This window comes from Grus americana, chromosome 4 (genome assembly GCF_028858705.1).
Source record: "Grus americana isolate bGruAme1 chromosome 4, bGruAme1.mat, whole genome shotgun sequence".
NCBI lineage: Eukaryota > Metazoa > Chordata > Aves > Gruiformes > Gruidae > Grus > Grus americana.
Window position 1 is genome coordinate 73,924,591 of NC_072855.1, and position 23,825 is coordinate 73,948,415.

At 42.0% G+C, this 23,825-nt stretch overlaps 1 protein-coding gene across 21 annotated transcripts in view; it reads right to left on the minus strand.

The window, feature by feature from the left end:
• Nucleotides 1-23,825, minus strand: part of JADE1 (jade family PHD finger 1) — a 148,340-nt gene that overhangs the window by 4,551 nt on the left and 119,964 nt on the right. For all 21 annotated transcript variants that reach the window (XM_054825329.1, XM_054825328.1, XM_054825330.1 and 18 more), the window contains 8 exons: nt 19,347-19,429; nt 15,705-15,862; nt 12,250-12,437; nt 8,916-9,127; nt 7,221-7,388; nt 6,476-6,592; nt 2,230-2,760; nt 191-308 (listed from right to left, as the gene is read on the minus strand). In XM_054825329.1, coding sequence (XP_054681304.1) covers nt 191-308; nt 2,230-2,760; nt 6,476-6,592; nt 7,221-7,388; nt 8,916-9,127; nt 12,250-12,437; nt 15,705-15,862; nt 19,347-19,429 — 1,575 coding nt within the window. The remainder of the gene's footprint in view (nt 1-190; nt 309-2,229; nt 2,761-6,475; nt 6,593-7,220; nt 7,389-8,915; nt 9,128-12,249; nt 12,438-15,704; nt 15,863-19,346; nt 19,430-23,825) is intronic.

Below are 23,825 nucleotides of genomic sequence, written 5' to 3' on the forward strand. Positions count from 1 at the left end.
CTAGCCATGACCCCGCCATTAAAGCCACACCCATTCTCATTTTTTTCTTCCAATCTTCTGATGCATGGTGGACTACACAAGTTTTTAATGAGAATAAATAAGGTCCCGATTGTCCTTCAAAATTGGCCATTAGCCTATAACCAAAGCTTGTGCCTGTGCTCCTGTGTCAAAAAGGTAACACTGAACATACCTGAAACTCTTTCTTGTTCCAACTGCTTTGTGTAGATATTAAATATCTGTTCTTGAACTTTGCAAACAGATCTCTTGATTTTTTCCCTTCGGGTCACCATGTAAGTGAGATTACGCACCTAGAAAACATCGCATTGATGAGTTTTACAGGAACTGTGTTTCTATAATGTTGTCAATCTGTGCTTTGAATTTGTTCAGTTTAAATACTACATACCATTTAAACAAGTTAATGTATTTAAATTTAACCACCTTCAACACACTTCTTAGAAAACAGTCTTAAATACCATGTAATTGAGAGATTATTCAATCAGATTTGGGAAGCCTACAGCACAGAAGTAACTTCTATGAACATCTGGATCATCTATACATATTTACAGGCAATCTAGAGAAATGCTTAAATACACTCAGTATTAGGTGGCCTAGCACCGTTTGCTGCTTATTGTTTCGGACACAAAAGAAAATTATACTTAATTAATAGCATGAGAATGGGGAGAGCTACTCAACAGTACCAGCCTTCCTGATGACCCTGCCGTTGCAGTACCATGGACTGAAATGAAGGCAGGCAAGTCCATAGCATGGACTGGAAACAGTAATAAAATAATTATTATGCCTATCATCTCATGGGTTTTTTACTAGAAAACGACACTTCTGTGCTTAAAATGTGACATTCTAATGTAGACAGCTGTGTAAGTTTTAAGCTCTAGGAGAGAGGTGGCTGTGAAATTTTATTTCTTTGCTAAGGTCCTGCTCGATTTAAGGCTTCCAGTCCTGGGACAACCAGTACTTAAATTAACTGTCACTATCCTGTGGGGTTGGTCTGTCCTGGTACCCTGCCCAGTACAGCGCGGGGGGGGCTTTTGTTCTTTGCTGACCCTGATCCAAGCTGCACAACAGCTGTGTCATGTCTACAGAATTGCCTGTTTCATTAGTGAACTGGATAACGATTTCAAAATCTGTTTCCAGATGGATGACACCATCATTAATGTTATTCATAATCAAGTCTACCTGACTTTATCTTGGATGTACAATGAGTGGGAACCACAGAGTAATAAAATATTAAACATATTACTAGAGTGTTATATCCTGTTTTGACATCACACTTAAATTATTCTGTATGTATCCTTTCCATTTTTAAGATCCAGTGAACATAGTGACAAACTCAACTTATTTAGCTGATCAAAGAGACTACTACACACATCTTCTACAAAGGAGGTAGCAGATGCGTGAGCATCTGCCATCCTGACTTAAGGACTAGATGCTAACCTGGAAGAGAGGCTCTAGTTCACCCACAGGTTAGTGAGGCTGAGGTAGGGCCTTCCTGAGCCCAGTTCCAGATGTTGCCTACCTACACAAGCTATATGCTGTACAGGCGTGAAAAACTGAAATAATAATGTTAATGCCCTTTCTGGCTCTAACACCGTAAACTCTACTAGTTAACCCCCCAAAAAAAAATCCAAAAAGGAAGGAATTTGGGTCATCAGAGGATCAGATGTACTTAAAACACCAAACTGATCCTACTGAACTCTTCTTTAAACATTCGAAACCTAATCATGTGCCTCCCCAACCTACTACACAGAGTCCAGGGAAACGTTCTATGCTGTGTCAATGGAAAACAGATCTGCTCCAAATCAAGGTAAGCGTTACGACCTTTTCCTTCTTGCGCACCAGATGAAAGGAGCAGGGAAAGCCCTTAAAGGCTAAAAAAGCTGCTGCTGGGGTTGCACTACAGGCCCCAGTCATCAGTGCTGATCATTACAAAAGCACAAGCAGAAATATGACAATCCAGTTATGAGGAGACTGGATGCTACACACCAAAACCCACTGCCCTGTGACCTGGCCCTCCCTTCGACAAGGGTAATTGGTGGAACCACTCTGCTCTGCAGAAACTGAGTGTTAACAGTCTTTTCTGACTATACAACTTTGAGTTAAGATGCAGCACGGAGTGCCTGCATGCTGGGCAGTAACCGAGAGCTTCGTTTGGAAACTCAGCTAATGAAGGCCAGCACACCTTGCACAAGCGCAGGCGGGGCAGTGGCTTACCCGCTCTAGATCCTGCCGGAGGTGGGTGAAGAGCTGCAATCTTCTGAATAGAACATCCTGTTCCCGTTTAGCCAGGTTGTCCTCTTCATCCTTCTTTGGGGTAATCAAAGGCTTGTTGAAGTGGGCTTTTCTTTTTAGTTTCCAGTACTCGTAAAGGAATCCCACCGGCTCCTCAGGGAGCCGCAGCGCTTTAGCCACGTCCAAAGACTCAACAAACGTATAGAACTCATCCTCCAGTTGCTGGAGCTTTTGCTTGCGGAGGCTCACTCTGTGGGCCTCCTCCTGGTTTTGATCCATGCTGTGAAAAGGGTCGATGTGGGCAGGAAGAGAGCTGTCCTGAATCCCGTTCCCGTTCTCCTGGCCTGGGCTTTCACTGAAAGTGTCATCATCCACTTTCTTGCTGGAGCTGTGCTTGGGACAGTACGACTTAAATTTCACCTCATCGTTCTCCGCCAGTATGGTCTTCATCTCCAAGCCACGGTCAAACGCACAGGTGACATGAAAGGCTGTTCTGCAGTTCTTCACTGAACACTACAGAAATTAAATTAATCAAATATAACTTTAAGAAGCCACACTGCCTAAAACTACTTGAGCAGCCAGAACTGCTTTGGAAGACTGACCCTGTTACCGCGCTCTGCTTCTGTGCTGTGTGTACTTTCTTTCTCTCTTTTAATTAGGGTTACGATTTAGTGCTTTCAGGCCAGGCAAGGATCAAGTGGCCCAGTGGGACAGGAGTGGTTAACCCCTCCCCAGCCCAATCACACTATTCAATAACCAGCAAATCCACAAGAGGAGCGATCTTACGGTCAGCAGAGCCACTCGCATAAGGCAGCATTACACAAAGGGCAACATTCCCCCTTTGACTGTGCCAGCATGACAGAGGGGGGAAAAACAGCTCAGTGGCTCCAGGCCAGTCTGGTTCTTTTAATTAAAAGTCTTTCCCAGCACCTGGATCCATGCTACCCAAAAGGCCTCAGCCAAGGGGCTTCCCCCCCCCCCCGTTATCTGAATTTTAGAATGTCAAATATTAAATCACTGTCAATCACTACTTCCCTGACTACAGCCTTCACTTCACCTGGGAGATGAGAACAGGAAATTCAATTTTTTGTCATTTTTCTTCCCTCCCAGTGAACCCAGCCGTCATGGAGTGATGGGCAGTCGTTCAGCTGATTTAGCACTTCATTTCAATTATAAGTAACTTTCTCTTGCAAAATGCTGTCATAGCTATTGCCAGCCACACACCGGAAGGTTTACACATATAGGTATGTACATATATACACACATGCATACATATGCATTAGTATCAACTCACACCTCTGCCTCCAGCGAAAAGAATTTGAAGTGGAAATTAACATTAGTGCTATTAACTAGGAGGAAAGAAAACTATGCTTAAACCAAGTTATCTCCCCTCAAAGAGAAATGCACTGCACTAGGGTATTTACACAGTACTTTGTAAAGAAGCCAGGTATATTTCTCCTCTGGGTTTTCCAGCTCAGGCTGACTCAGCCAGATGGCATATAAAGGTATACAGAGTTTAAACTGCAGAAGTTTCAAATGAACATTCTTTAATAAAAGCAACATATAAAAGGAATTTAAAAATACCAAAGCATCTTTTGCTCTTTCCCCTCTTGCCAACGAATGGCAAAAGCAGCCCAACTGGAACACCAAACAGGACAGAGGAGTACTTCAGCCACGGTTTCCAAGCTGCTATCATTTAGAATCATCAGCTCTTAGTGTGGCTAGTGTTTTATTGGGAGAAGAGGGGAAAGCCTGTCTCATCGGAAGGAAATCTGCTGAACCTGGGATAACATGCAGTCTCATTTTTTCCCAGCTTATGGCAACTGCTCTCTGCCCAGCCTGACGCAGACGTCCAGCTGCCGGCTTTTGTAATTGTGGTGCACATCTCATACCATCTCTGGAGGCTTGCTCGCTTGCTCTGTTCCTCCAGTTAATGCTACTTCCTTTCTATTGCAGCAGCTTTGTATAATGTTCTTCTCTGCTGCATACAACTTCATACCACAAATCTAAATATTTCTCACTGCTAGCTTTAATGATACCAAGATTTGCACAACTCTTGTAAAATGTCAGGCAAAACTGCAGGGGTTTTTTGTCTCTCCCCTGTAATTTCAAATGTAGAACTATCTGAAGTGGCAGCCCTCGTGTCTGCATGTCATCCTGTGTCGTCACAAGAAGGGGAGATGTGGTATCAGAAGAAATATGGAAGGACACACACCCCCCCACCCCCCCCCCCCCCCCCCGCACACTAACATACACAAATACTCAAGCATTCAACTTAAACTACTGTGAGCTACCCCTCAGAACAGGTCTGGAGAAAGGACCAAACAGTTTCAGCTACGTAGCAGCGGCCAAGAGGAAGGGGACAGCTCTGCAAGGAGGTATTACGATTGCAAATTTATATGCTGTGGACAGATTTATTTTCTCTACTTAACATTTACTATTTTATACATTCCTTAAATGGAAACAGACTGATCGGTTTCACTGGAACTACTGCTGCATTGCTGCTTTACAGCTTTTTCTGGCAACCTCAACAAATGACTCAGACCAGAGGAAAAAAGGAAATGGATAAAACCTAATTTTTAAAAAGTGTAGGGCTTGAGCAATTTGTGTGTCTTAATGCAGGTCTTACCATCCTGAATCCTGTAACATTAAGCTAGCCACAAAACAGGAAGAGCTCTACTTCTTCAGACTCCTTATGAGACAGTCCTATCTTCCTATCTCAGGGAGCTTCTGAGGCTCATTTTGCTGAAGTATTTGAAGCACGTTGAAGGTGAAGAGCATTACCACAAGACTAAACTACATTTTGTTCTTTCTCTACACAATCACAGCACTGCCCTGAGTGGGTCACCTGTCCTTACTCTCCCTCATCATTTGTTCTTGAGTAAGGTAGATTAAAGTTGCGTCTCATTCCTCAGGAAACCAAGTAGCTCCTCTTTCAAAAATGTGGGGCTTGGTAATGTGTTTTCTCAATCTCTCTGGATTTTGAAATTGTTCTTAAAATTACTATTTAACATTTCTGAGTGATTTTTGCACTGTACAAGATCTGTAAGTGCTTTACCGCTAACAACCCAGTATCAATGTGCATGTGAAACCACACTGCCCAGTCTGAAATGCTCTGGTGCGGATCAATTCAGTTATTTAACAGCAACAACTCACAGCTACGGTGAGAAAGGCTGAATCCATATCCAGTTGAAACTGCAGAGAGAATTTCAGAAGTATGCAATGAGACAAACTGGCCCTGGCCCAAGAATGTGAGTTGCTGGCATGAAACAAATAGCTTTATAGTTTACTTATTTATTGCATATGGAAACCAGTCTTGTTGGAACTGCGAAGACTAGACACTTGGCCTGAATTTTTCCCCATCTTGCTGTTTTGGGCAGTCACCATCCCTGAGCTCAAGCGAGTACCAGAAGTCAGAATGTGGCACTGCTGCTGAGCAACCTGAACTGGGAAACTCACATCCAGGAGGTTTTTTTTCCCCCCTTAGAAACACCAGGAGCTCCAGAATCTACCCACAACCACTGGAAGAAACAGTGCTTATTCCCTCAGCTTGTGGCTTGCCTGAATCTCAGGGCAGACCAGTCAAACAATCCCTTTCTTTCCTACTGCTCAAAAAGCCTAATATTAAATGATCAGATGTTCTCACCAGCAACTTCAAAGCTGGACCAACAATAAAACAGTTACAGAAAAAATAGTTACAGCCAAAACAGTCCAATGTTAAGTCGTACCTAAAATTAGAAATTCAAAGCTAGGTGTTCGCTTCCACTGACTTCAGCGAGAGCTGGGCAGGTTCTGTAGCTTAAATATTCAGGTCCTTACAGGAAATACTCAACTCCCACTGAGGTACCCAACTTGTCTTAGAAGTGACTAAAAATAGGGACTAGCAGATAGGTTTCAGCACAGAAGCCTTCAGCATTCAAGCTTTGGTTTTGTACGTGGTACATCACAGAAATACAGGTTTTTCCCTCTACTCAACAACATTTTTTAAGTTTTTTTCAGTGTACTAATAAACATATCAGCATATCTACAAATTACAAAGTCCTTTGGGATGACCTGGCTATTGAAATTTTACTAGAAAGTAAGAGCACACTACCATTCAGAAGCACTTTGTGTGCAGTTAACTCCATAGTAACAAACAAGAAATCACAGAAAGTTTACTGTGGATATCTGTGTATCTACTAAAAAACTGACAAAACAAGACACACAGACATTTGTGCGATCGAATTACCTGTATAGAAGCTCCAACTTTTTCATTACAAAGGCTGCACACCAGTGCCCATCTACTGCTGGGAATGTGAGAAACCTTCGTAATGGGCTCCATTTTTTCTGGGCTGCCAATGCTCACCTAAGAGAAAAAAAGGTTAAAAACCACAGAGTGACTATTACGCTGTGAACTGAAAAGGGAAACAATTTTATCAAAGAAATCAAATTCCTTGTGTGCATATGCAAAATCAGCATGTTCCAAGTTCCTCAGTTTATAAGGAACTAAAAGATTAAAATTCCTTTTTTAAAAAAAAAAAAAAATCAGTTCCTCACTGCATGAAAAAAACAGTTTCAAGGTGAAGCCCTCTAATTTACAATTAGCATACAGGATGAATACTTTAATTATGAGAACCCTTAGGAATTCTCACTCTCACATCCAAACCTTCCTGATTCACCTTTAATGTTCCGTTTGCAAAATAAAACGGTACTTCGCGTGCTTGTTAAATGAGCTTTGCCAGCAGCAAAGGCCTAATTTTTTGAGGCCTATCTTTGGTTGACGAAGGCAATGTAATTACTTTCTTTACAGATGATGCTTCATTCTGCCAGACTTTGCATCTAATTGAAAATCTTTTACGCTGTCTTCCTAAGAAGTACGCATATATACACTACACTCACTGTAGCAACGCGCACTAGGTGGAACAGTGTTTTTAACAGATTTCTTCTCTCCCAGAATCACTTCAGCCCTGAACTCCCGGAGGATTGGCACCTACCTCTGGAATCCACAGAGCACAGCTAACGTGGACCCACTTGGTGCCACTCCGGGTCGGCTTCATGGCACCACCCTTCTTGGGGCACAGCAAACACTTAGGCTGAACGCCAAGCGCGCAAGTCCTGCACAGCCAGCTGCCTTCCGGCACCTTCAGGATCCCATAACACGCCTGCATTCCCATTTACAGAAAAGGGAAAGAAAGCAAAGGGAAAAACATGCATTTCTGTTACTTTTTAGCTGTCCACATGTAGCCTCTCACAACTCTCAAGATGTTCTTTATGGAATTTCTAACACCACAGAAACATTAGCTTGTGGAGGATCTCGGGATGCTTCCATAAACTTAGCCAATCACATCACCTGTTCATTCCCCAAACAGATCTTTCTGTGAAAGCAGCAGAAGTCATGACCAGCTGTTACACACAAAAAACCCACTGCCCTCTTCAGTTCAGAAAATGTAGAATGTGTTTGCCAGCCCAAAGAGCAAAGGGACTCCCAACAGACAAGAAAGCTGTTCTCTTCTCAGCTCTTCAGTGCAGAATTTCACTCTGGAATCTCAGTGTAGCTTAGCCGATGGAATTCCTGCTCACAGGTTGTTGGCTTTGGATGCCATGGAATGATAGGATGAAGTTCAGTATCACAAACACTACACGTAACAGGAACTGGACTGTATCTGATTCAAAAGGCAAGAACCACAAATTCAAGAGCTCTGCTGTGCAATACTCAGTATTATTCCAAAGCACGGGGGTTTACGTCTTATTCAGGGGAAAACTGCAGAACAGGAACTAATTAAGATCACTTTTTTCCAGCAGATTGCACCTTTATGGAGAGCCTGGTCCAAATTACTGTCAATTTTAACCCTCTTAGGTTTCAGATTTGATGTGATCAGAGACTAAGGATCAGAGAAGCGCTACAGGTCTAAAAACATCCACTTTACTCTGAGCCATTTGTACCTTACAGCTGTCATAGGCGCCTTTCTTTACCATTAGTACAAATGCAGTTAAGTAACACAGGCAAGAAAATGCCATTCTTGCTCGTTGGACAACATTGCTTTCCAAACACTGAATGACAAAGCAAACTTCTTAAAGCTGGGAAGGAAGGATAGGCTGACAGGAAGGCATCTGCCACGGAAACAGATACGCTAAAATCATATCTGCTTGTCCATACTAAGATGACTTAACTGCCACAAAAAGGTGACACATGATAGCACTTCATTAGCTCAGCTCAGGTCAGTAGGTTCTCAATTAAAATGACTCTACTAAGTCCCACCTGTGTCCTACTGATTGCCTGAAAGTTCTTTTTTCCTCTCCCTGCTGAGCCTGAGTTGCTGATACTAAAGGTGCATTAGCCCCAGAAGTGTGTGCAGAGAGGAAAATAAAAGAGGAAGAGAAGTGACCAGGTGACAATGTACAACAATGCATGTGTGTGTTTTGGGGAGGCTATTCCTCACCTTCTAAGTTTCTCCACATATACACAATTCCACTTTTCACCCTCTTAGCGTGACATTTCTAGAATTACATGTAACAATTCTCTTCAATCACATAATTTCTGAATTCATCCTACCGCTCAATGGTGAACTCTGCAAGAACTTAACAGATCAATGTACGTCACTGGAAAAAATCCAACCTGTTATGTTTAATGGTTTGGCAAAGTTTCTGTCATCACCCTACACTCCCCCAAGGTGCCCTGGCTGCCATACCTGGTGCACGCAAATATTGCATTTGTCACAAAACACCATTTCGTTGCCGTCTTCTCCATCTGGAGACTGACAGACGTCACAGACAACATCTTCATCATATTCAATACCAAGTCCTTCTTCCGTCTCGATAGCATGATTCATGTTATCGTAGCATCGTTGTTCAAACTCCTCTATGACTCTTTCCATCGTGTACTCGTCCAGCTCAGGCATGCCTGGAAAACAGGAGTTATTACTTATTTAAAGGAAAGAGTGATCACCACCACCACGCACAACTCCAGCTTCTTTTTTTCAACAGCTGAGTAGATATAGCTGACCCCCACAAGTACACATTTCATTCCTAGACAATCATGCCTACTGCAGCATAAACTAGGGAAACTGGGGGAAAAAGTCAAAGAAGTCTTATAACTGTATTAAATTAATAGAAGTGGAGTATCCAAACCAATCTTTCAAAATCCTGAGAAAAACTTTCATAAACTGATACTGGCTTCCTGGTCTTGTTCTCATCTTTCTTTCTGGGACAGCACCGTCTATGGCTTTTGCTTCAATATTGCAACCCAGATGTTGACTCTTCAGTAAAAGATTTGAGAGTGTTTTGAACCAAAAGTGATGGGGGCAGAGGGAGGAAATCAGTGACATAATCTGCTATGATACTTGTAGCAAACTTGCAGTTTCTAATAACTGTTGGTTTTTTTACAGGTTCCAACCCAATAGGGTGCAACCCCAATTAGGGTCTCCATCAGAACCTGCTACACCAATAAATTAGTTTGTTTTCAAAGGGGAAAAACACAGTTGTAATAAATGCAACATCAAATCTGGGACAATAAATAAATGCAACATCTGATCTGGGATATGGTCTTTTCAAACAGCATCCCTCAAAAGTATTCATGACACCACAGCTACAGGCTGATGACGTTATAGTATTCTGTAATTTGAATGTTAATTATATTAAATTACTATTATAGACCTGAAAAAATACCTACCATAGAAGGAGCAAGAAAAATATCAGAAAAGCACAGTGCTTCCCCCCGACTTCCAGCTCTCACTTGCCGTGACAATGAGCTGGCTGTAGTACTTCCAAGTTGGTACTACGCCAACCTTTACCGCAAAACCATGCCACACAAACACCCATGAAACCAATAAAGCTATGCTACTGCAAGCAATCGTTCTCCTCTTGCGAAGGCAGTTTAGCACAAGAATTTCCATGTACTCAAATCACTACAATGAAGCGTAGGCTTAGCATATTCTGCTTTTGGTCTAACTCCCAATACCTAACGTTTACTGTGACATACAGAAGATGACAACCTCATGATGTGTGTTTTAACAAGAAAATCCTCCCTTTGGCTCTCCCTGTGACTAACTGAGCCACAAATTCCACAAAACGAAGAAGAAAAAAACCTCTCTAGCTCCCCCAGATCAGAAGACAAACACTCTACAAAAGTACTTCCAGCTTCCCTTACAGACAGGTAAACCCTTGCAGCAAAGATCAACGCATCCCACACTACCCAAACTGAGCAGCTCAAAGGTAGCAAGAGGCAACATCCAAAATCCTGCTGATGAAAGAGAGTGAATTTTGCCCTGCAGCCCAGAAATATCACACCAGCAAAGCAGATGATACCAGGTTTTAGACCAGTTTGCAACTAAATTCTAACTTCACGATGGCTATTGCTTTATAAAAAAACCCTTAGAGATATGTCATTGACTGTGCATTTATAAGGGGTAAAAAAAAAAAGGTAATCAAGGGGCTGCAGCTTCAGTTTGAATGTTTACAGTCATCCTTTTAACGACAGAACACACATTTTCAGTACCAGAAGCACTCCAACAGGTATCAAAGAAAACACAGGGAATTCATAGCTGCAGAGACACCATAAAGTAAGAGCTGCAACTGCAGATCAGGAAATAATTCGCTTTTCGAATGCCCATTAGCAGTATTTGTAGATTGCAGTGTCTGCTAGAGCACCCAGGTACGTATTTGGAGACCCACAATGTACTGCCTCGTACTGACGGGAACATTTCCTTCCCTCTGCGTACAGCAAAACTGAGTGGATAAGGATTGAGAGCAAATGAACTACAAGAAACTACACCAAAACACAATATCGAAGATCAGATCCATCAAATTCTAGCTGTTTGGTGTTTCATGCGCAATCTGTACTTTTGAAGGTTCTGTTGGTGTAGCAGAATGGCTTCCGCAGGGCTTCACGCACAGGTACAAATCTCCAATGAAGCCCCTCTTGTACACTTTATCACTAATGTTATTCACACCCCAGTGTAACACTGCAGTAGCCCTCCTGTGGTTTTGGCAAAAGACAGAGAGTATTATCTACATTGGATAGATGGGTATCAATTTGAATTTTTCTTTGAAGAAAGCTGAGGGGACTTGCTGCTGCCTTCCTGAAGATAACTGGAAAGGTAACCTAAACTCTTGAATCATTAACTGGTTTGAAATCATCTAAGCCCAATACTAAACATGAGCAGGCCTGACTTGAGATCTGGAAAAAAAGCTTGGGCAAGAGACCAGGTCAAGGCTGGGTTATCTCTTTCTTCCATACGTGCATTTAAAAAGAAGAAACTTTTAAAGAGTTATAAATGGTCAGTTTGTGGCTTTACCAGGTCTTAAGCCATGCCACATATGGGCTACAGCCAGGTAAAACCCGTATGACTAAACTGTAATGGAAAGCACGGAACTGCCACAATGCTAAAACAAAAAAAAAAAAAAAAAAACAGCGTTCACCAGCATGTCCAAACCTCTTCCATCTGGCACAGCATCTTCTCCCTTATCTAAACAATGTGGTAAAAGTTCTATGCTGACTTACATCCTCTTCAATTCCATTGAAATCCTCTCCTGAAGCACACCCCAAAGAAACGTTCCTGTACTTGCCCTGCTCCCCGGCCCCTTCCCACACACAAACCATGCTGTAGAAAAGGGAACATTTTCCCCCTTGTGACAGCTCCTCTTCCTGCTTCGGAACTGGAGCACATGGACACAGCAAGGTTTGGGAGGTTCCTCCAATAAATGACTGTGGGAATTCCTTACTGTCTCGTTCCCTGCACAATTCAGCTGGTGTAGGTCCTCTAAACCTCCCAAGACTCCTCGTCTACCTTCTTCACACTGAACACCACTAGCTAAAAAGACGATACGGACATGTGACGCAGAGAAAAATAAATTTAAAAAGGACTAACTAGAAAAACTACCTGAATGGTCTTTCTAATGCTCTCTTCAAGGACCTTGATGGCAAAATGGGAACTTTGTGAGAATTCCCTTGTGAAGTAGAAAGCAGCAAAGCAAAAAACCATGTGGCCAGATTCTAACATGAAATCACAAGCACTCATTGCTCACCCATTTCTTTGAATTCTTCATTGGCAAGTTGCAACCATGCTACATCCACGTCATTGAGATCGTAGCGACACACACTGTCTGCTAAGGTTCGAATGTCAACATAGCCCAGCTCTGGAGGCTCCGAACCTGACGAAACAATGTACTTCCTGGGACGCGTAAACGTGACAGCTTTCGTCTCAGACACAATCCTAAAACAAACAGACAAGCAGACATCAGGTATGCTGGGTTGCTGAGAGACCTGTTTCTAGAGAATTCAAAATGCCTCATTCTAAGTGACTAACCACCATCAGCAATCATCTAACCATCTAAGCAATCATCTTGCACCACTGAGATGGGAAAACAGTACAGTGCACTTTTGTAACAGACTGACGGTTATTATAAGAAATTAACTGGAGCTGTCTAGAAACGCAATTCATTACCAGAATTCTAAAATAAAATTAAAAGATTAGAGGATAAAGCTGTGCTTACTCTTACCTGAAATTCACACTTTTTTAAAGCTAGAGTAGGAACACTGTATTTATGTAGTGTTTGTTGCCACATACACAGATGTTGAGCTCCGTTTTAAGACTTTTTAAAAATCAATCTGTTTAACTACAATACTAAGATCAAGAAAATTCGAGTAAAAAAGTAGTACTTCCTGCTACAATTGAAGTTTTCTTTCTTAAAGTATGTTTCTTCTCAATTTTTTGTTGTATAAGTGTGTGTAGCTACAGAACTGCCATCTTTGCGAAATTCAGAAGACTTTTCCACAGAGAATCAGTAATTTGCACTAGCTTCACCTTCACTTACCCAAGCAGATCCAAACTCTGGCATCCTGGGTCTGCACTTCCTCTTTCACAATCACTAATGTCATGCTGGGCCAAGTGCAAATATTAATCAGCCGCTGCTGAAATTACCTTCTCCTAGGTTTTGGTGGCTCCAGTTGGCCAACAACCAACCACGAAAGCATATCTGAGCTGCAAGCCAACTGAAATTTTGTTCCGACTATAGGCATTGGTTCAGGAAACGGTAAAGTACCTACAGCACTTAATTTGTTCTAGGTCAGATTCCTGCAATGCCCCAACTTTGCAAAGCCAGGAGTTGGGAGCAAACCCACCCAATTCACAAAGGACAGCAGTCACAGCAAGATGACTGTCAGTCCACCTGCAGCGCAGCTCTCTCAGTAGAGGACACTGCAGCGTCTCTTAGTTAACTGCACACACTGAAATTCAGTTGGATGAAACCCACTTCACAATGTGACGTTGGTACCTCCAGGAGTGACAGGCCACGGTGTCAAATGACAGCCTGGTCATACTGCACAGTATTAAAATATTACAGACTACTACATCTCACAGAGAATTTACTTTAAACTGGGCACTGCTCTCTGAATCTTCTGTACCATAAATTCCTTCCTGAGTACCTCTCCATACAGAAATCAGAACCCCTGGGCAGCACCCTGCGCATGCTATCTAAATACCACTGTAGTGGCACAGAAGAAATAAGCACAGGTGCTTTGGCTTCAAAACAAACCACCTCCATCTCTTTATTTCTGTGATAGAACTTAAAAAAAAAAGCAACGCTTACTACATACCAAAAAACACATTCAATTGAATTACCCATCTGACTGCATGCTTACACTGAATCGCCACACAGACTCGTTCCTTTCCCCATCCCTCTGAACCTACTCTTACTGCCCTACTAGTCGCTACAAGGCCAAAACCTTTTATCCTTCATTCTGTACCTCATTAGCATCAGCTATCTGTACTGTATTTCGCTTCTGTTCTAAACAGCTACTGTTTGACTACTTCTGATTCAATTCACAGAACATCTCCCTCCCCAAGTTAGGCACAGAACAGTTCCAGCACTCCAGCACCACCATGGCAGGGCTCTCCGCATGTTTTGTGAGGGAGCAAACAGGGTGATAACCAGGCCACTCTGACCAGCAGGCGCCCACCAGTGGAACCATATGAGATAGCTCAGCAACTAAAAAAAGAGTGGTGCCTCCTGTGCTGATACCTACAACTGTGGGTTCCTTCTTTCCCTATCTCCTTTAATAACATATGTTAAGTTGGGAGGAACATTTCTGTTGACCATTGGCAGAGAAAAGCTCTCTCCTAAGCGAGCACCTGGATCTGATATAGCCGCCAAACCACCTCCCTGGAAGATACAGGGTGGGGACCCCCTGGAAGGTCTCCCTCTGCTAAAGTCCACGGGTCTCCTGGCCCTCCTGCAGCCTTGGCAGATGCTTGACAGAGAAAGCAGTGAGGAGAAGACAATATGAACACACATGTACAACGTGTGTGCCTTTATGCAGGAACTGGGTGAGATCAGTGTGGAGCAGACTACGAGCACTGCAGGGAAACAGTATGCTCCCATGTTCTAAACTGCACAGCAGAGAGGAAAATGCCGAGTTCTCCTTGGAGCTCCAGGTCCAATCCTTCAGAAGGAGAAGGAAGGAAAGGGTTACCTGATGTGCAGGTAAGTTCCTCATTGTACAGACCTAGCGGGGCTGTGCAGCGGTCTACAAGTTGCTGCAGAGAACCTAAAAGTGCTAACAAACATTCCTGCAGTGCCCCTACTGGAAGGTTAACGCTGGCAGATGGAGACCTGACAGCAGCAGTGTAGCGTCACCCTGAATCTTCTGCTGTGTATCAGAGCTCAGGCTGTTCTGGCCTCACCAGCACTGGTGGGTCATTTGGTAATGCCTTATGGGCCAGCCTGGTCTTACTCAAAGAGACCTAGTATGATTAAATGGCAATAATCCTTGTTCTTCTCACTTTCTCCAACTCCAATCCCAACTAAGCATAAAATAGATAAGACAGGCTGCAGCACACTCCTGCCCTTACAACTGTACTGTTTAATTTGAAACAGAAAACAGTATTGAAGTGTAACTAACAAGGTAAGGAAAATAAGGGTTTCTTGGATAAGAAACCTCACATTAATGTATTTAGTTACATGCACATCTGGATGGTTCTTAAAACAGCTGAAGTGTTGTACAACAAACAATTTCCTAAGTTAGTAAATGAAACAACCAAAAAAACCAAAGTGAAACCAAAATAAACGCTGTATTTTCTCTAGCCCTTAAATCTGGCTTGTCTAACTGTTCCTTGAAAGGAACCTATGGCTCAGAACTAAGCACAAGAAGCATCAGACAAGGGCTCTCCCAGCAATACTGAGTGAGGTCAAGTCTGGGCTTAAAAACAGAAGCTATTTTTAAGGTTCTGTCATCACACTCCATCCTAATGTAACGCTAAAAATGATTCTCTGACATTCATATTTCAACACACAGGCAGAACAGGCCTGACTCTTGACCTCTCCAACCATTCAAAAAGCTGAGGCAGGTTGCTCTTTGTCTCTGAGAACCAAGACCTTTCTAGCTAGACACTGTGGAATAAAGCTCAAGAAGCCAAGGCAAAGTAGACATAAGCTGCTAGCATAAATGTATGTGAATTTGTTTACATTCCTCCAAACTATACCTGGCTACTGGTTCTGGGATGGTCCCTGGGCTAACTGGCACCTGAACTCCCTTTTCCCACTCCTGCCTCCAGGGGTCTGCCAGCACATAGTATTCATCAGGGTTCAGCTGGAAGGAGTCATGTAACTTCATGGCAGTGATCAGGTCCGTTCTGAACACCTGCAAAGAGAGTGACCAAGAGAGAAAAATACAGACACTGACATTTGATATTTACACTCTATGATTCACAGCTTCAGGGTAACCATGGAGCACAGTGTGTAACAAGGTCACTGTATCAACAGTGAACTAACCCAGCCCACTGCAGGACAGAAGTTTAGCTTCATCGCAGGGAAAGGGGTGGCTGAAGGTGCAAATACTGACAGAATGACTTCCAGCTAACTCCACGACAAGTTCTGGTGCTCCCCCTGCACTGGAGACATAGTGCTAAAAGGTGCTACCCACTTTTACCTCCGCTTTAGCTGCGATAAAAGCTGCAGGAGCTTTGTGTCTTAAAACAGCAGCACAAGGGAGACCCATTTTTACTTCAAGCCTTGTTTTTTTTTTAATTATTGGAGCTCTGACTAATCCAAAGACATTCTAGAAATTCCCTGTGGTAGAAATCAAGGCGTGACCCTACCATGACCAGCCACAAGAGGAAATTCTAAGAAGATGACTCTTTGTGCAAGTATTTAAAATAATAACCCAAAAGATCAAATAAGACCCAAACTGGAATTCAGGTGGCAGTTCAGCACAGGTGCTTGTTATTCCATCAGCTACAGACACCTCTGCATCATAGCTGTAATTTTACTTTGCTTTTGCAAATGTATCCATCTCTATAATAAGCTGGACGTTTTGGCTACTTTTGGCTTAGCAGCCATAAACAAGCAGCAATGCTGTCTTCAGCAAGCCACAGAATGAAATAAAAAGAAATTCACTCTTGTAGCGGGCATGCTGCGGTACTGTTGCGACAGCTTCAGCCTAGTTTGCCACTGCCTGTCAGCACTGCAGAAAGCAAAGGGTGCTACCGCAGGCATCAGAACTACAAGCCTGTGCTTGTTTACACCTACTCCAGCTCTCCCCGCCCTGCTCTCCCTGTAAGGCAAGGCTGCTGTAAACTACAGCAACTGCAATCAGCACTCCTCACCTCCACAACCACTAATTTTTAACCACTCAATGCCACATTCAAAGAAAAGGGGTAAAAAGCAACCAGGTGACAGAAAATAAGCACCACCAGGACAAGAAAAACGTAGATAACATCTTAAGAAAAGTTCCCATGCACACGTCATAGTTTGTGGTAGAGAGTCAACATCCACCCAGCCCCACGTTGCAGAATTACAAAAGAAAAGATTTTCAGGGCAGTGCTCCTAGATCCTTGCATGGGGCTGCTCGTGGGGCAAAGTGGCACAGCCTCCCAGTTTCCTACCCAGTCCCATACCAATGGCGACACTGGCTGGTTTACATTACCTCCAGCCAACTCCTGCACATGGCTGAGAAAGAACCAGATCTATACAGACTGCTAATTAGGCAGGCCTCCCCCAGGACAGCCATTTCTGTCATACGCTATTCACACCTGAAATTTCAATAGATTCCCTATGATTTTTTGGGAAGTATTTTACGGAAACAGTGAACCTGATGGTTAATTATACTTCTGAGAATATCTCAAAGTGTGATTTGCCTTGCCATACTGCACATCTTGAAACCTGTCCACCCAACACACACATACTATCCTACTTCTGTCTCCTCAGTATGTTTCCGTTTCCGCTCTAGTTTTGTCATAAAAATAGCATAAAATCATTATGTTTTTCTTAACACTTGTCTTGACATGTTCAGAAAAACTGCCAACATTTAAAAATAAAGAATAATATAACCACATGAAGGAAAGAGTGAATGCAGGTAATGAAATATAGTGAAATGTTTTAAACAATCAAATTACAAGTCCTGGGAGGCTCCAATCAAGAAGTGAAAAAATAAGCAACAAAGCAAACTGGCTCACAAAACAAGCAAGCACAGCTGGCCAGGGGATTCTGCACTTCGAAGCAATTTGAATTAAAGCAATCAAATGGCAAATGAAAAGAAGACTAAAAATACAAAATGGGACACAAAACCTGCTCAATCTGAGAGCCAAAATAACTCGGGCTCTCAGACAAATTTGTCGCAAAACTCCCTCAAAAGCAAAGCTAATGCAGCACCTGACAGTCAAGAAACTCCTTCCCAGGCCACTGGCCCTGTGACACCATTCTTTCTGCTCTAATTTCTGATGCAATCAGACTGCCCGGAGCAAAGCAGAGCTTACAGAAGTGCTGGCTTTCAGAAACACTGAACACTTCAAAGCTAAAGGGTGAAACCCTGGCCATGCTGAAGTCAATGGGAATTCTGCCATCAACTTCAATGAGACCAGGATTTCACCCGGGGAGTTTAGCAAGTGTCACTTTTCTGCCAGCACGCTTATCATCAGAATAGCGTGCTGTGGCGAGCAGAGACAATGCAAATGGAGGGAGAGGGGGGAAAAGCCTGTGGAACAAAGCTAAAGGGAAGTATATGAGAAGTCCATCCAGGCTGACAAAACAGCACAAAACTGCAAAGATTCTGAAAACAAATGCAAGGAAAGAGAAAGGAGAAAACAGAAACACAGAGAAATCAACAGCAAGATTCATAATTATCTCAGATTATTTCTTGATAGCCTGGATAGGTAGTTCTCCATGAGATAATTCTCAAAACTGGGTCTAAGGGGCTACTTCTAAGGAATGTACAAAAGACAGCCAAAGAAAGCAAGCCTATCACCAGAAAGAAAAAATTCACCAGGCGTCTCCACATTCACCAAAAAAAGGTCTTTAAGAGCCAACAATCAAAACAGAAGACTGGAAAACACCAGTACTAGGTGTAGTTCACACTGAGCAATGAATGTGATTCTTGTGAAAATTCTTCTCTGGGACTGAGGTATGCTGTCATCAGGGAGATTAATAAAGCATGTATTTTCTCAACATCACTCACTAATGCATCAGAAATACACGTATTGGGCAATATGTTAAATGAAGAAATTCCATATCCCAAAGCTAATGCTTTTTTGCAGCCTCTACAAAGCCCGCAGTGTACTATTTGCCTGAAGACAGGGAGATTCAGCAAGACTATTCCCAAAGAATTGGATCGCATTTATGTGTTACTAACAGTTGATCCATCTTGAAAAGTTCAAAGATTTATATCTCCCTTGATAGGATTTCCTCAAAGCACTATGCAAGACAGAACTGTCAGGAAGCAGATTTCTAGTCTGACAAGCACTTTAACAAAGATCACATACCAAGACCTAATACCAACTATGAAATAAATGCACCTAATGTAAATTTTCCACTGTTCACAAATCAAGCTAGAAAGAAACCCTGATGTCTAAAATACTAGAAGACAGAATCCGCAGCTATGTTGAATGGGTGTCAGACTATAACAAAATTCACAGATAGAAACTGGTGCTGGCAGTGGCTGTGCCACCAACTGAACTCCCTAATCTCCTGGCAAATAAAAAAAGGGCGGGGGGATGGCAGACAGATGCCAGCTAAAATGTAGCAAAAAGAAATGAAAACGTACATCAGAAGACATGGATCCACTACCAGAATATGTGTACAGCTTCATATTTGATAGATGTAACAAAATGCAAATCAAATTCCACAAATACCTCAGAAGGTTTTCGATCTTCGTGTTTGGAACAGGAACTCCTCCGATGTCGAGATCTGGAATGCTGGGACCAGGTGGACAGACCTAGGATACAGAAATGATCATTTGCAGGCACTGCTGCCTTTTATCAATAAAAGCCTTTGCTCTCTCCGCACACCCAAGAAGACCAATTGACTTCAGTGGGACTGTATGAGTAAGGCAAGCCAGAGTCAGGCTTCTGTGACCAACCTCCAAAAGATTTTCATAATGAACCGGAAAATAAAAGTCACTCAGCTGTAAACTTCCAGGATCACTCTTCTGGTTTTGTTATAATTTTCTACTGGTACACGCATATATTGGCTGCACTGCACTTATCAGCCTTCCACCCAGCATCTGAAGAAAACTACTTCATAACATGCTTTCCCCTCTGCATCAGTAAACCACTTTCTGCATATTAATAACTGAACCAGGAGGCCTGCTGATAGCCTGAGATGTATGCTTTAAAGCTAATGTACTGATGTCCTAAGTAACTGTATCGGTTACCCAATTTTTACCAGAGAAGCCTTTTTGAAATGAAGCACAGTGCCATGTAAAGCCCACAAAACAAGCTGTTGTCTCTTCTCCTGAGCAAATCTCTCAGTATGGTTGTACAATTTTTGTCTGCATAATTATTCATTACATTCCAAACAAATTATACCTTTTTGCCTTGAAACCTTTTGACAGAGTCTCTGTCAGCTTTCAGAAATATTATAACAGGAAAAAAGGAGAAAGAGAAAGAACCTACACTCCATTGACAAGGTAGTGCTTTGACACCAAAGTGTATTATATCTGTGCAAATCAACTCATTTTCATTCAATAAGACTGACAGTCTTACAGTCTGGCAAGTATTTCCCACTACCAACTACACAGCAGTAATGAAAAAAAAAGGCAATACATTCCTATGGGTTGGAGAGATGAAGGACTTGTAATAAGGTCTATATGATAGGGAAGCTAGGACCTACATGCTGAACTCCAAAGGATGAACGCAAATTTTGCAACTCTGGTCATTAATTGCAGACAAATAAAACAGAACCGATGCAAAGGCCTTCCCACACTGCTAATTTCTTTACTGCCTGTGCACATAGATCGTAGGACTAGAAAGTGTAAGGCTACAGTCCACAGGAGCACCATCACCTCACGTCATCCAGCAGAAACCTCCTGGGGATCAGAAAACATTGTTCAAAAACAGATTGCATAGGATGGGATAAGTTAGCTATTAAAAATCCTTTTCAAAGTGAAGTAACTGTCCAAGACTTTCACTGGAAAGACATGACCGAGTAACAAGTCATCAGAAGAATTTGTTATGTTGTTATGCTTTTGTTTTTTCTTTTCAGTTAGTAATACATTAAAGAATCTGCCCCAATAAAAACCACTCTGTAACACAGCAATGAATAACAGACGTTACGCAGAACGTGCATAATGGTTGAAATTGAAGCAACGTCTGTGAACAGATAAAAATCTTATCTTCTGAGGTAAGAACACAGGAAAGATTATTTTAAGCACATGTTAGTGTTTTAATATAAAAGCTGGTTATTTGAAAGGTTTTTAAAAAGTCATGGGCACTTTTCCTAAGCCCCTGTTTTTTACAATTATAATTTTCTATTTCTGTAAAGGGAAAAAAGAAACTAAAAAAAGTGACCGACTGCCATTTACTGATCTGTGTAGAAAGCCAGACTCCCAAGATCATTTATCTACCATTCCATTTAAATGTTCTCTTGAAAACTAAAGAAAAAAACACAAGCAGCAGTATAAACTCCTGATGATGATCCTATCAGCCCGTACCCAAACTCAACCAAAAAAAGTCAGAGGGGAATAAGTGAAAGTACTCCAAAAGTGACAGATACAAAGCTAAAATTCACAACAGAAAAACAGATTTTTCCTGCAATATAACAATATAAATATTAAAGTTTTACCATTCAGACAGATGCTATTTCTTTAATCAACAGCCTCACTAGAAGACTTAGACCACATACATACCCACACAGATTAGTATTTGGTTCTCATGGGTTCCGATATTTTCCATCAGCAAGACATTAATATCTGACCAACTATCTGCCACTGAGGTATTCAACCAGTTAGACCACTGCACCAGCAAGTCAGTCACTTTGAAATTTCTAATTCATTTGTGGATCTGAGTGTTTTGTACGCCATTGGACCTAGGGGAGGGAGCCCACATACAAGATAAGGAATTAAAAACAACGAGCTGTATTGGCAAAATGGTGTTTGCTTCTGAAGTTTCTGTGGGAGAGGAGCTGGCGAGTGTGGAGGCTTTAATACAGTTGTTCCCAAGTAATGCATGCATCTGGCAAAATTAGAGCAGCAGCAGCAGCATGATGTACTTCTGGATCTCTACCCGTGTGCTTTAATTCAGCACTGATGACAACTCACCATAAACTGAAGACAAGTAAGCAAGCATATGGGGTTTGTTGGTTTTTTTTTTAACGTGGGTATTAAAGAGATGGATTTCCACGTCTCTCTCATGCCACAGAGAAGCTACAAAGGTGAGGAGTAAAATAATCCCTACCATATCTTCCATCTCCATTTCTTTACTGTGTCATCTGCAGATGCTACACATCAAAGCAGTGTCTTATATGTGTACTTGTGTTTTAGACACAGTCCATGTACGCAAGGGTTAGGCCACTGGATTAATTAACTATTCCATGCAACATGAAAGGTCAACTCTTAGCATCAAAACTACAGAATCTTAATTTTAAATTACATTTTTAAAGTGCTATACAAAAGCACACTATGTAAAATTTCCACGCATAAGAGACAACTCAATTGCTGCCAGCCTTCTTCAGGATATTTTGTAATGAGGATTTTTTCCATGCCAACTAACTTCCTACAATGAATAAGGGAAGAAATAGTTTCTTACATAGTTCTGTAATAGCTGTTTCCTTGCACATTGTGCTGGTTGTGGCTAGGACAGAGTTAATTTTCTTCATAGGAGTTAGTATGGGGCTGTGGTTTGGATTTGTGCTGAAAACAGTGTTGTTGACACAGGCATGTTCTCATTACCGCTGAGCAGTGCTTACACAGAGCCAAGGCCTTTTCTGCTCCTCACCCCACCCCACCAGCAAGTAGGCTGGAGGTGCAGAAGGAGTTGGGAGGGGACACAGCCGGGGCGGGACAGCTGACCCCAACTGACCACAGGGATACTGTATGACATCATGCTCAGCATATAAAGCTGGGGGAAGAAGGAGGAAGGGGGGATATTCGGAGTGATGGCGTTTGTCTTCCCAAGTGACCATTACGCATGATGGAACCCTGCTTTCCTGGAGATGGCTGAACACCTGCCTGCTGGTGGGAAGGGGGGAATGAATTCCTTGTTTTGCTTTGCTTGCGTACACAGCTTTTGCTTTACCTATTAAACTGTCTTTATCTCAACTCACAAGTTTTCTCACTTTCACTCTTCTGATTCTCTCCCACATCCCGCCGGGGGAGAGTGAGCAAGTGGCTGTGTGGTGCTTAGCTGCTGGCTGGGGTTAAACCACAACACATATAAAACCGGTGAATGCACAATGAAAACACAAAATGTTTTTAGTAAGTTACTGAAGAAACTGTTGTATTTTTCTGAGCAGTGTAAACTGACTGTACATAATACTAGGATAAAAAGGTGGAAGAATTTCTCATGGGACTGAGATTTTACTACTCACTAAGATCTGTAACTGTAGCTAGCAGATGACCTTTGGCAAGGGCTTCACTTCGATAGGGGCAACATTTACTCACTGAATAAACAAAACCCAACTATAAGGCATGCATTCACAGACTCAAACAACCACCACCACTTCGACACAGAAGTGCAAGAAACTGAAGGAGCCAGTCAAATGATAGTAAAATATCCAGCCTATAACAGTATTAAATTTAACTACTTTTGAAATCTCAAATAAGAGTTTCAACTCTGCTTCCATTAAAGTTAATGGCAAAATGTCACTGCCTTCAACAGTGCCAAGATCAGGTCACTGAATTACCCAAAGCTGCTTTCATTAATAAACAATCCATCCACTCTGAGCATACCAATAAAAAGTGCAGGAGAAAAATGAAGGATATTTGTCTTTTAAGCATCCTTTCCATGTTTTCATACCTACTCCAGAAGAGGAACGTCACTGAAAGAAAAAGTTCACAGGCAATTACAGCTACTTCATTGATTAATGATCTGATTTTTACATCTAAATACATGAAGTAAGAATCATTCCTGGATTATATGGAAGGAACAATCTGCTGTGGTCAAAACAAACACAGGATTCAAAACAGCTCTTCTGTATTATAAAAGCACATGAACTTAATTAAGTTATTTTAGAAAGACTACAGAAACTTTTTACCAAAACTATCCTCTTGCAATAAGTATCCAAAACCAACTATATTCATCAACAGTTTTCTGAATACTAGCCTTAGTCCCAAACTGGATTAGGATCACCAAGACCAGAAAAAAAAATGAAGATCAAGACAGAGTTAAATCCAG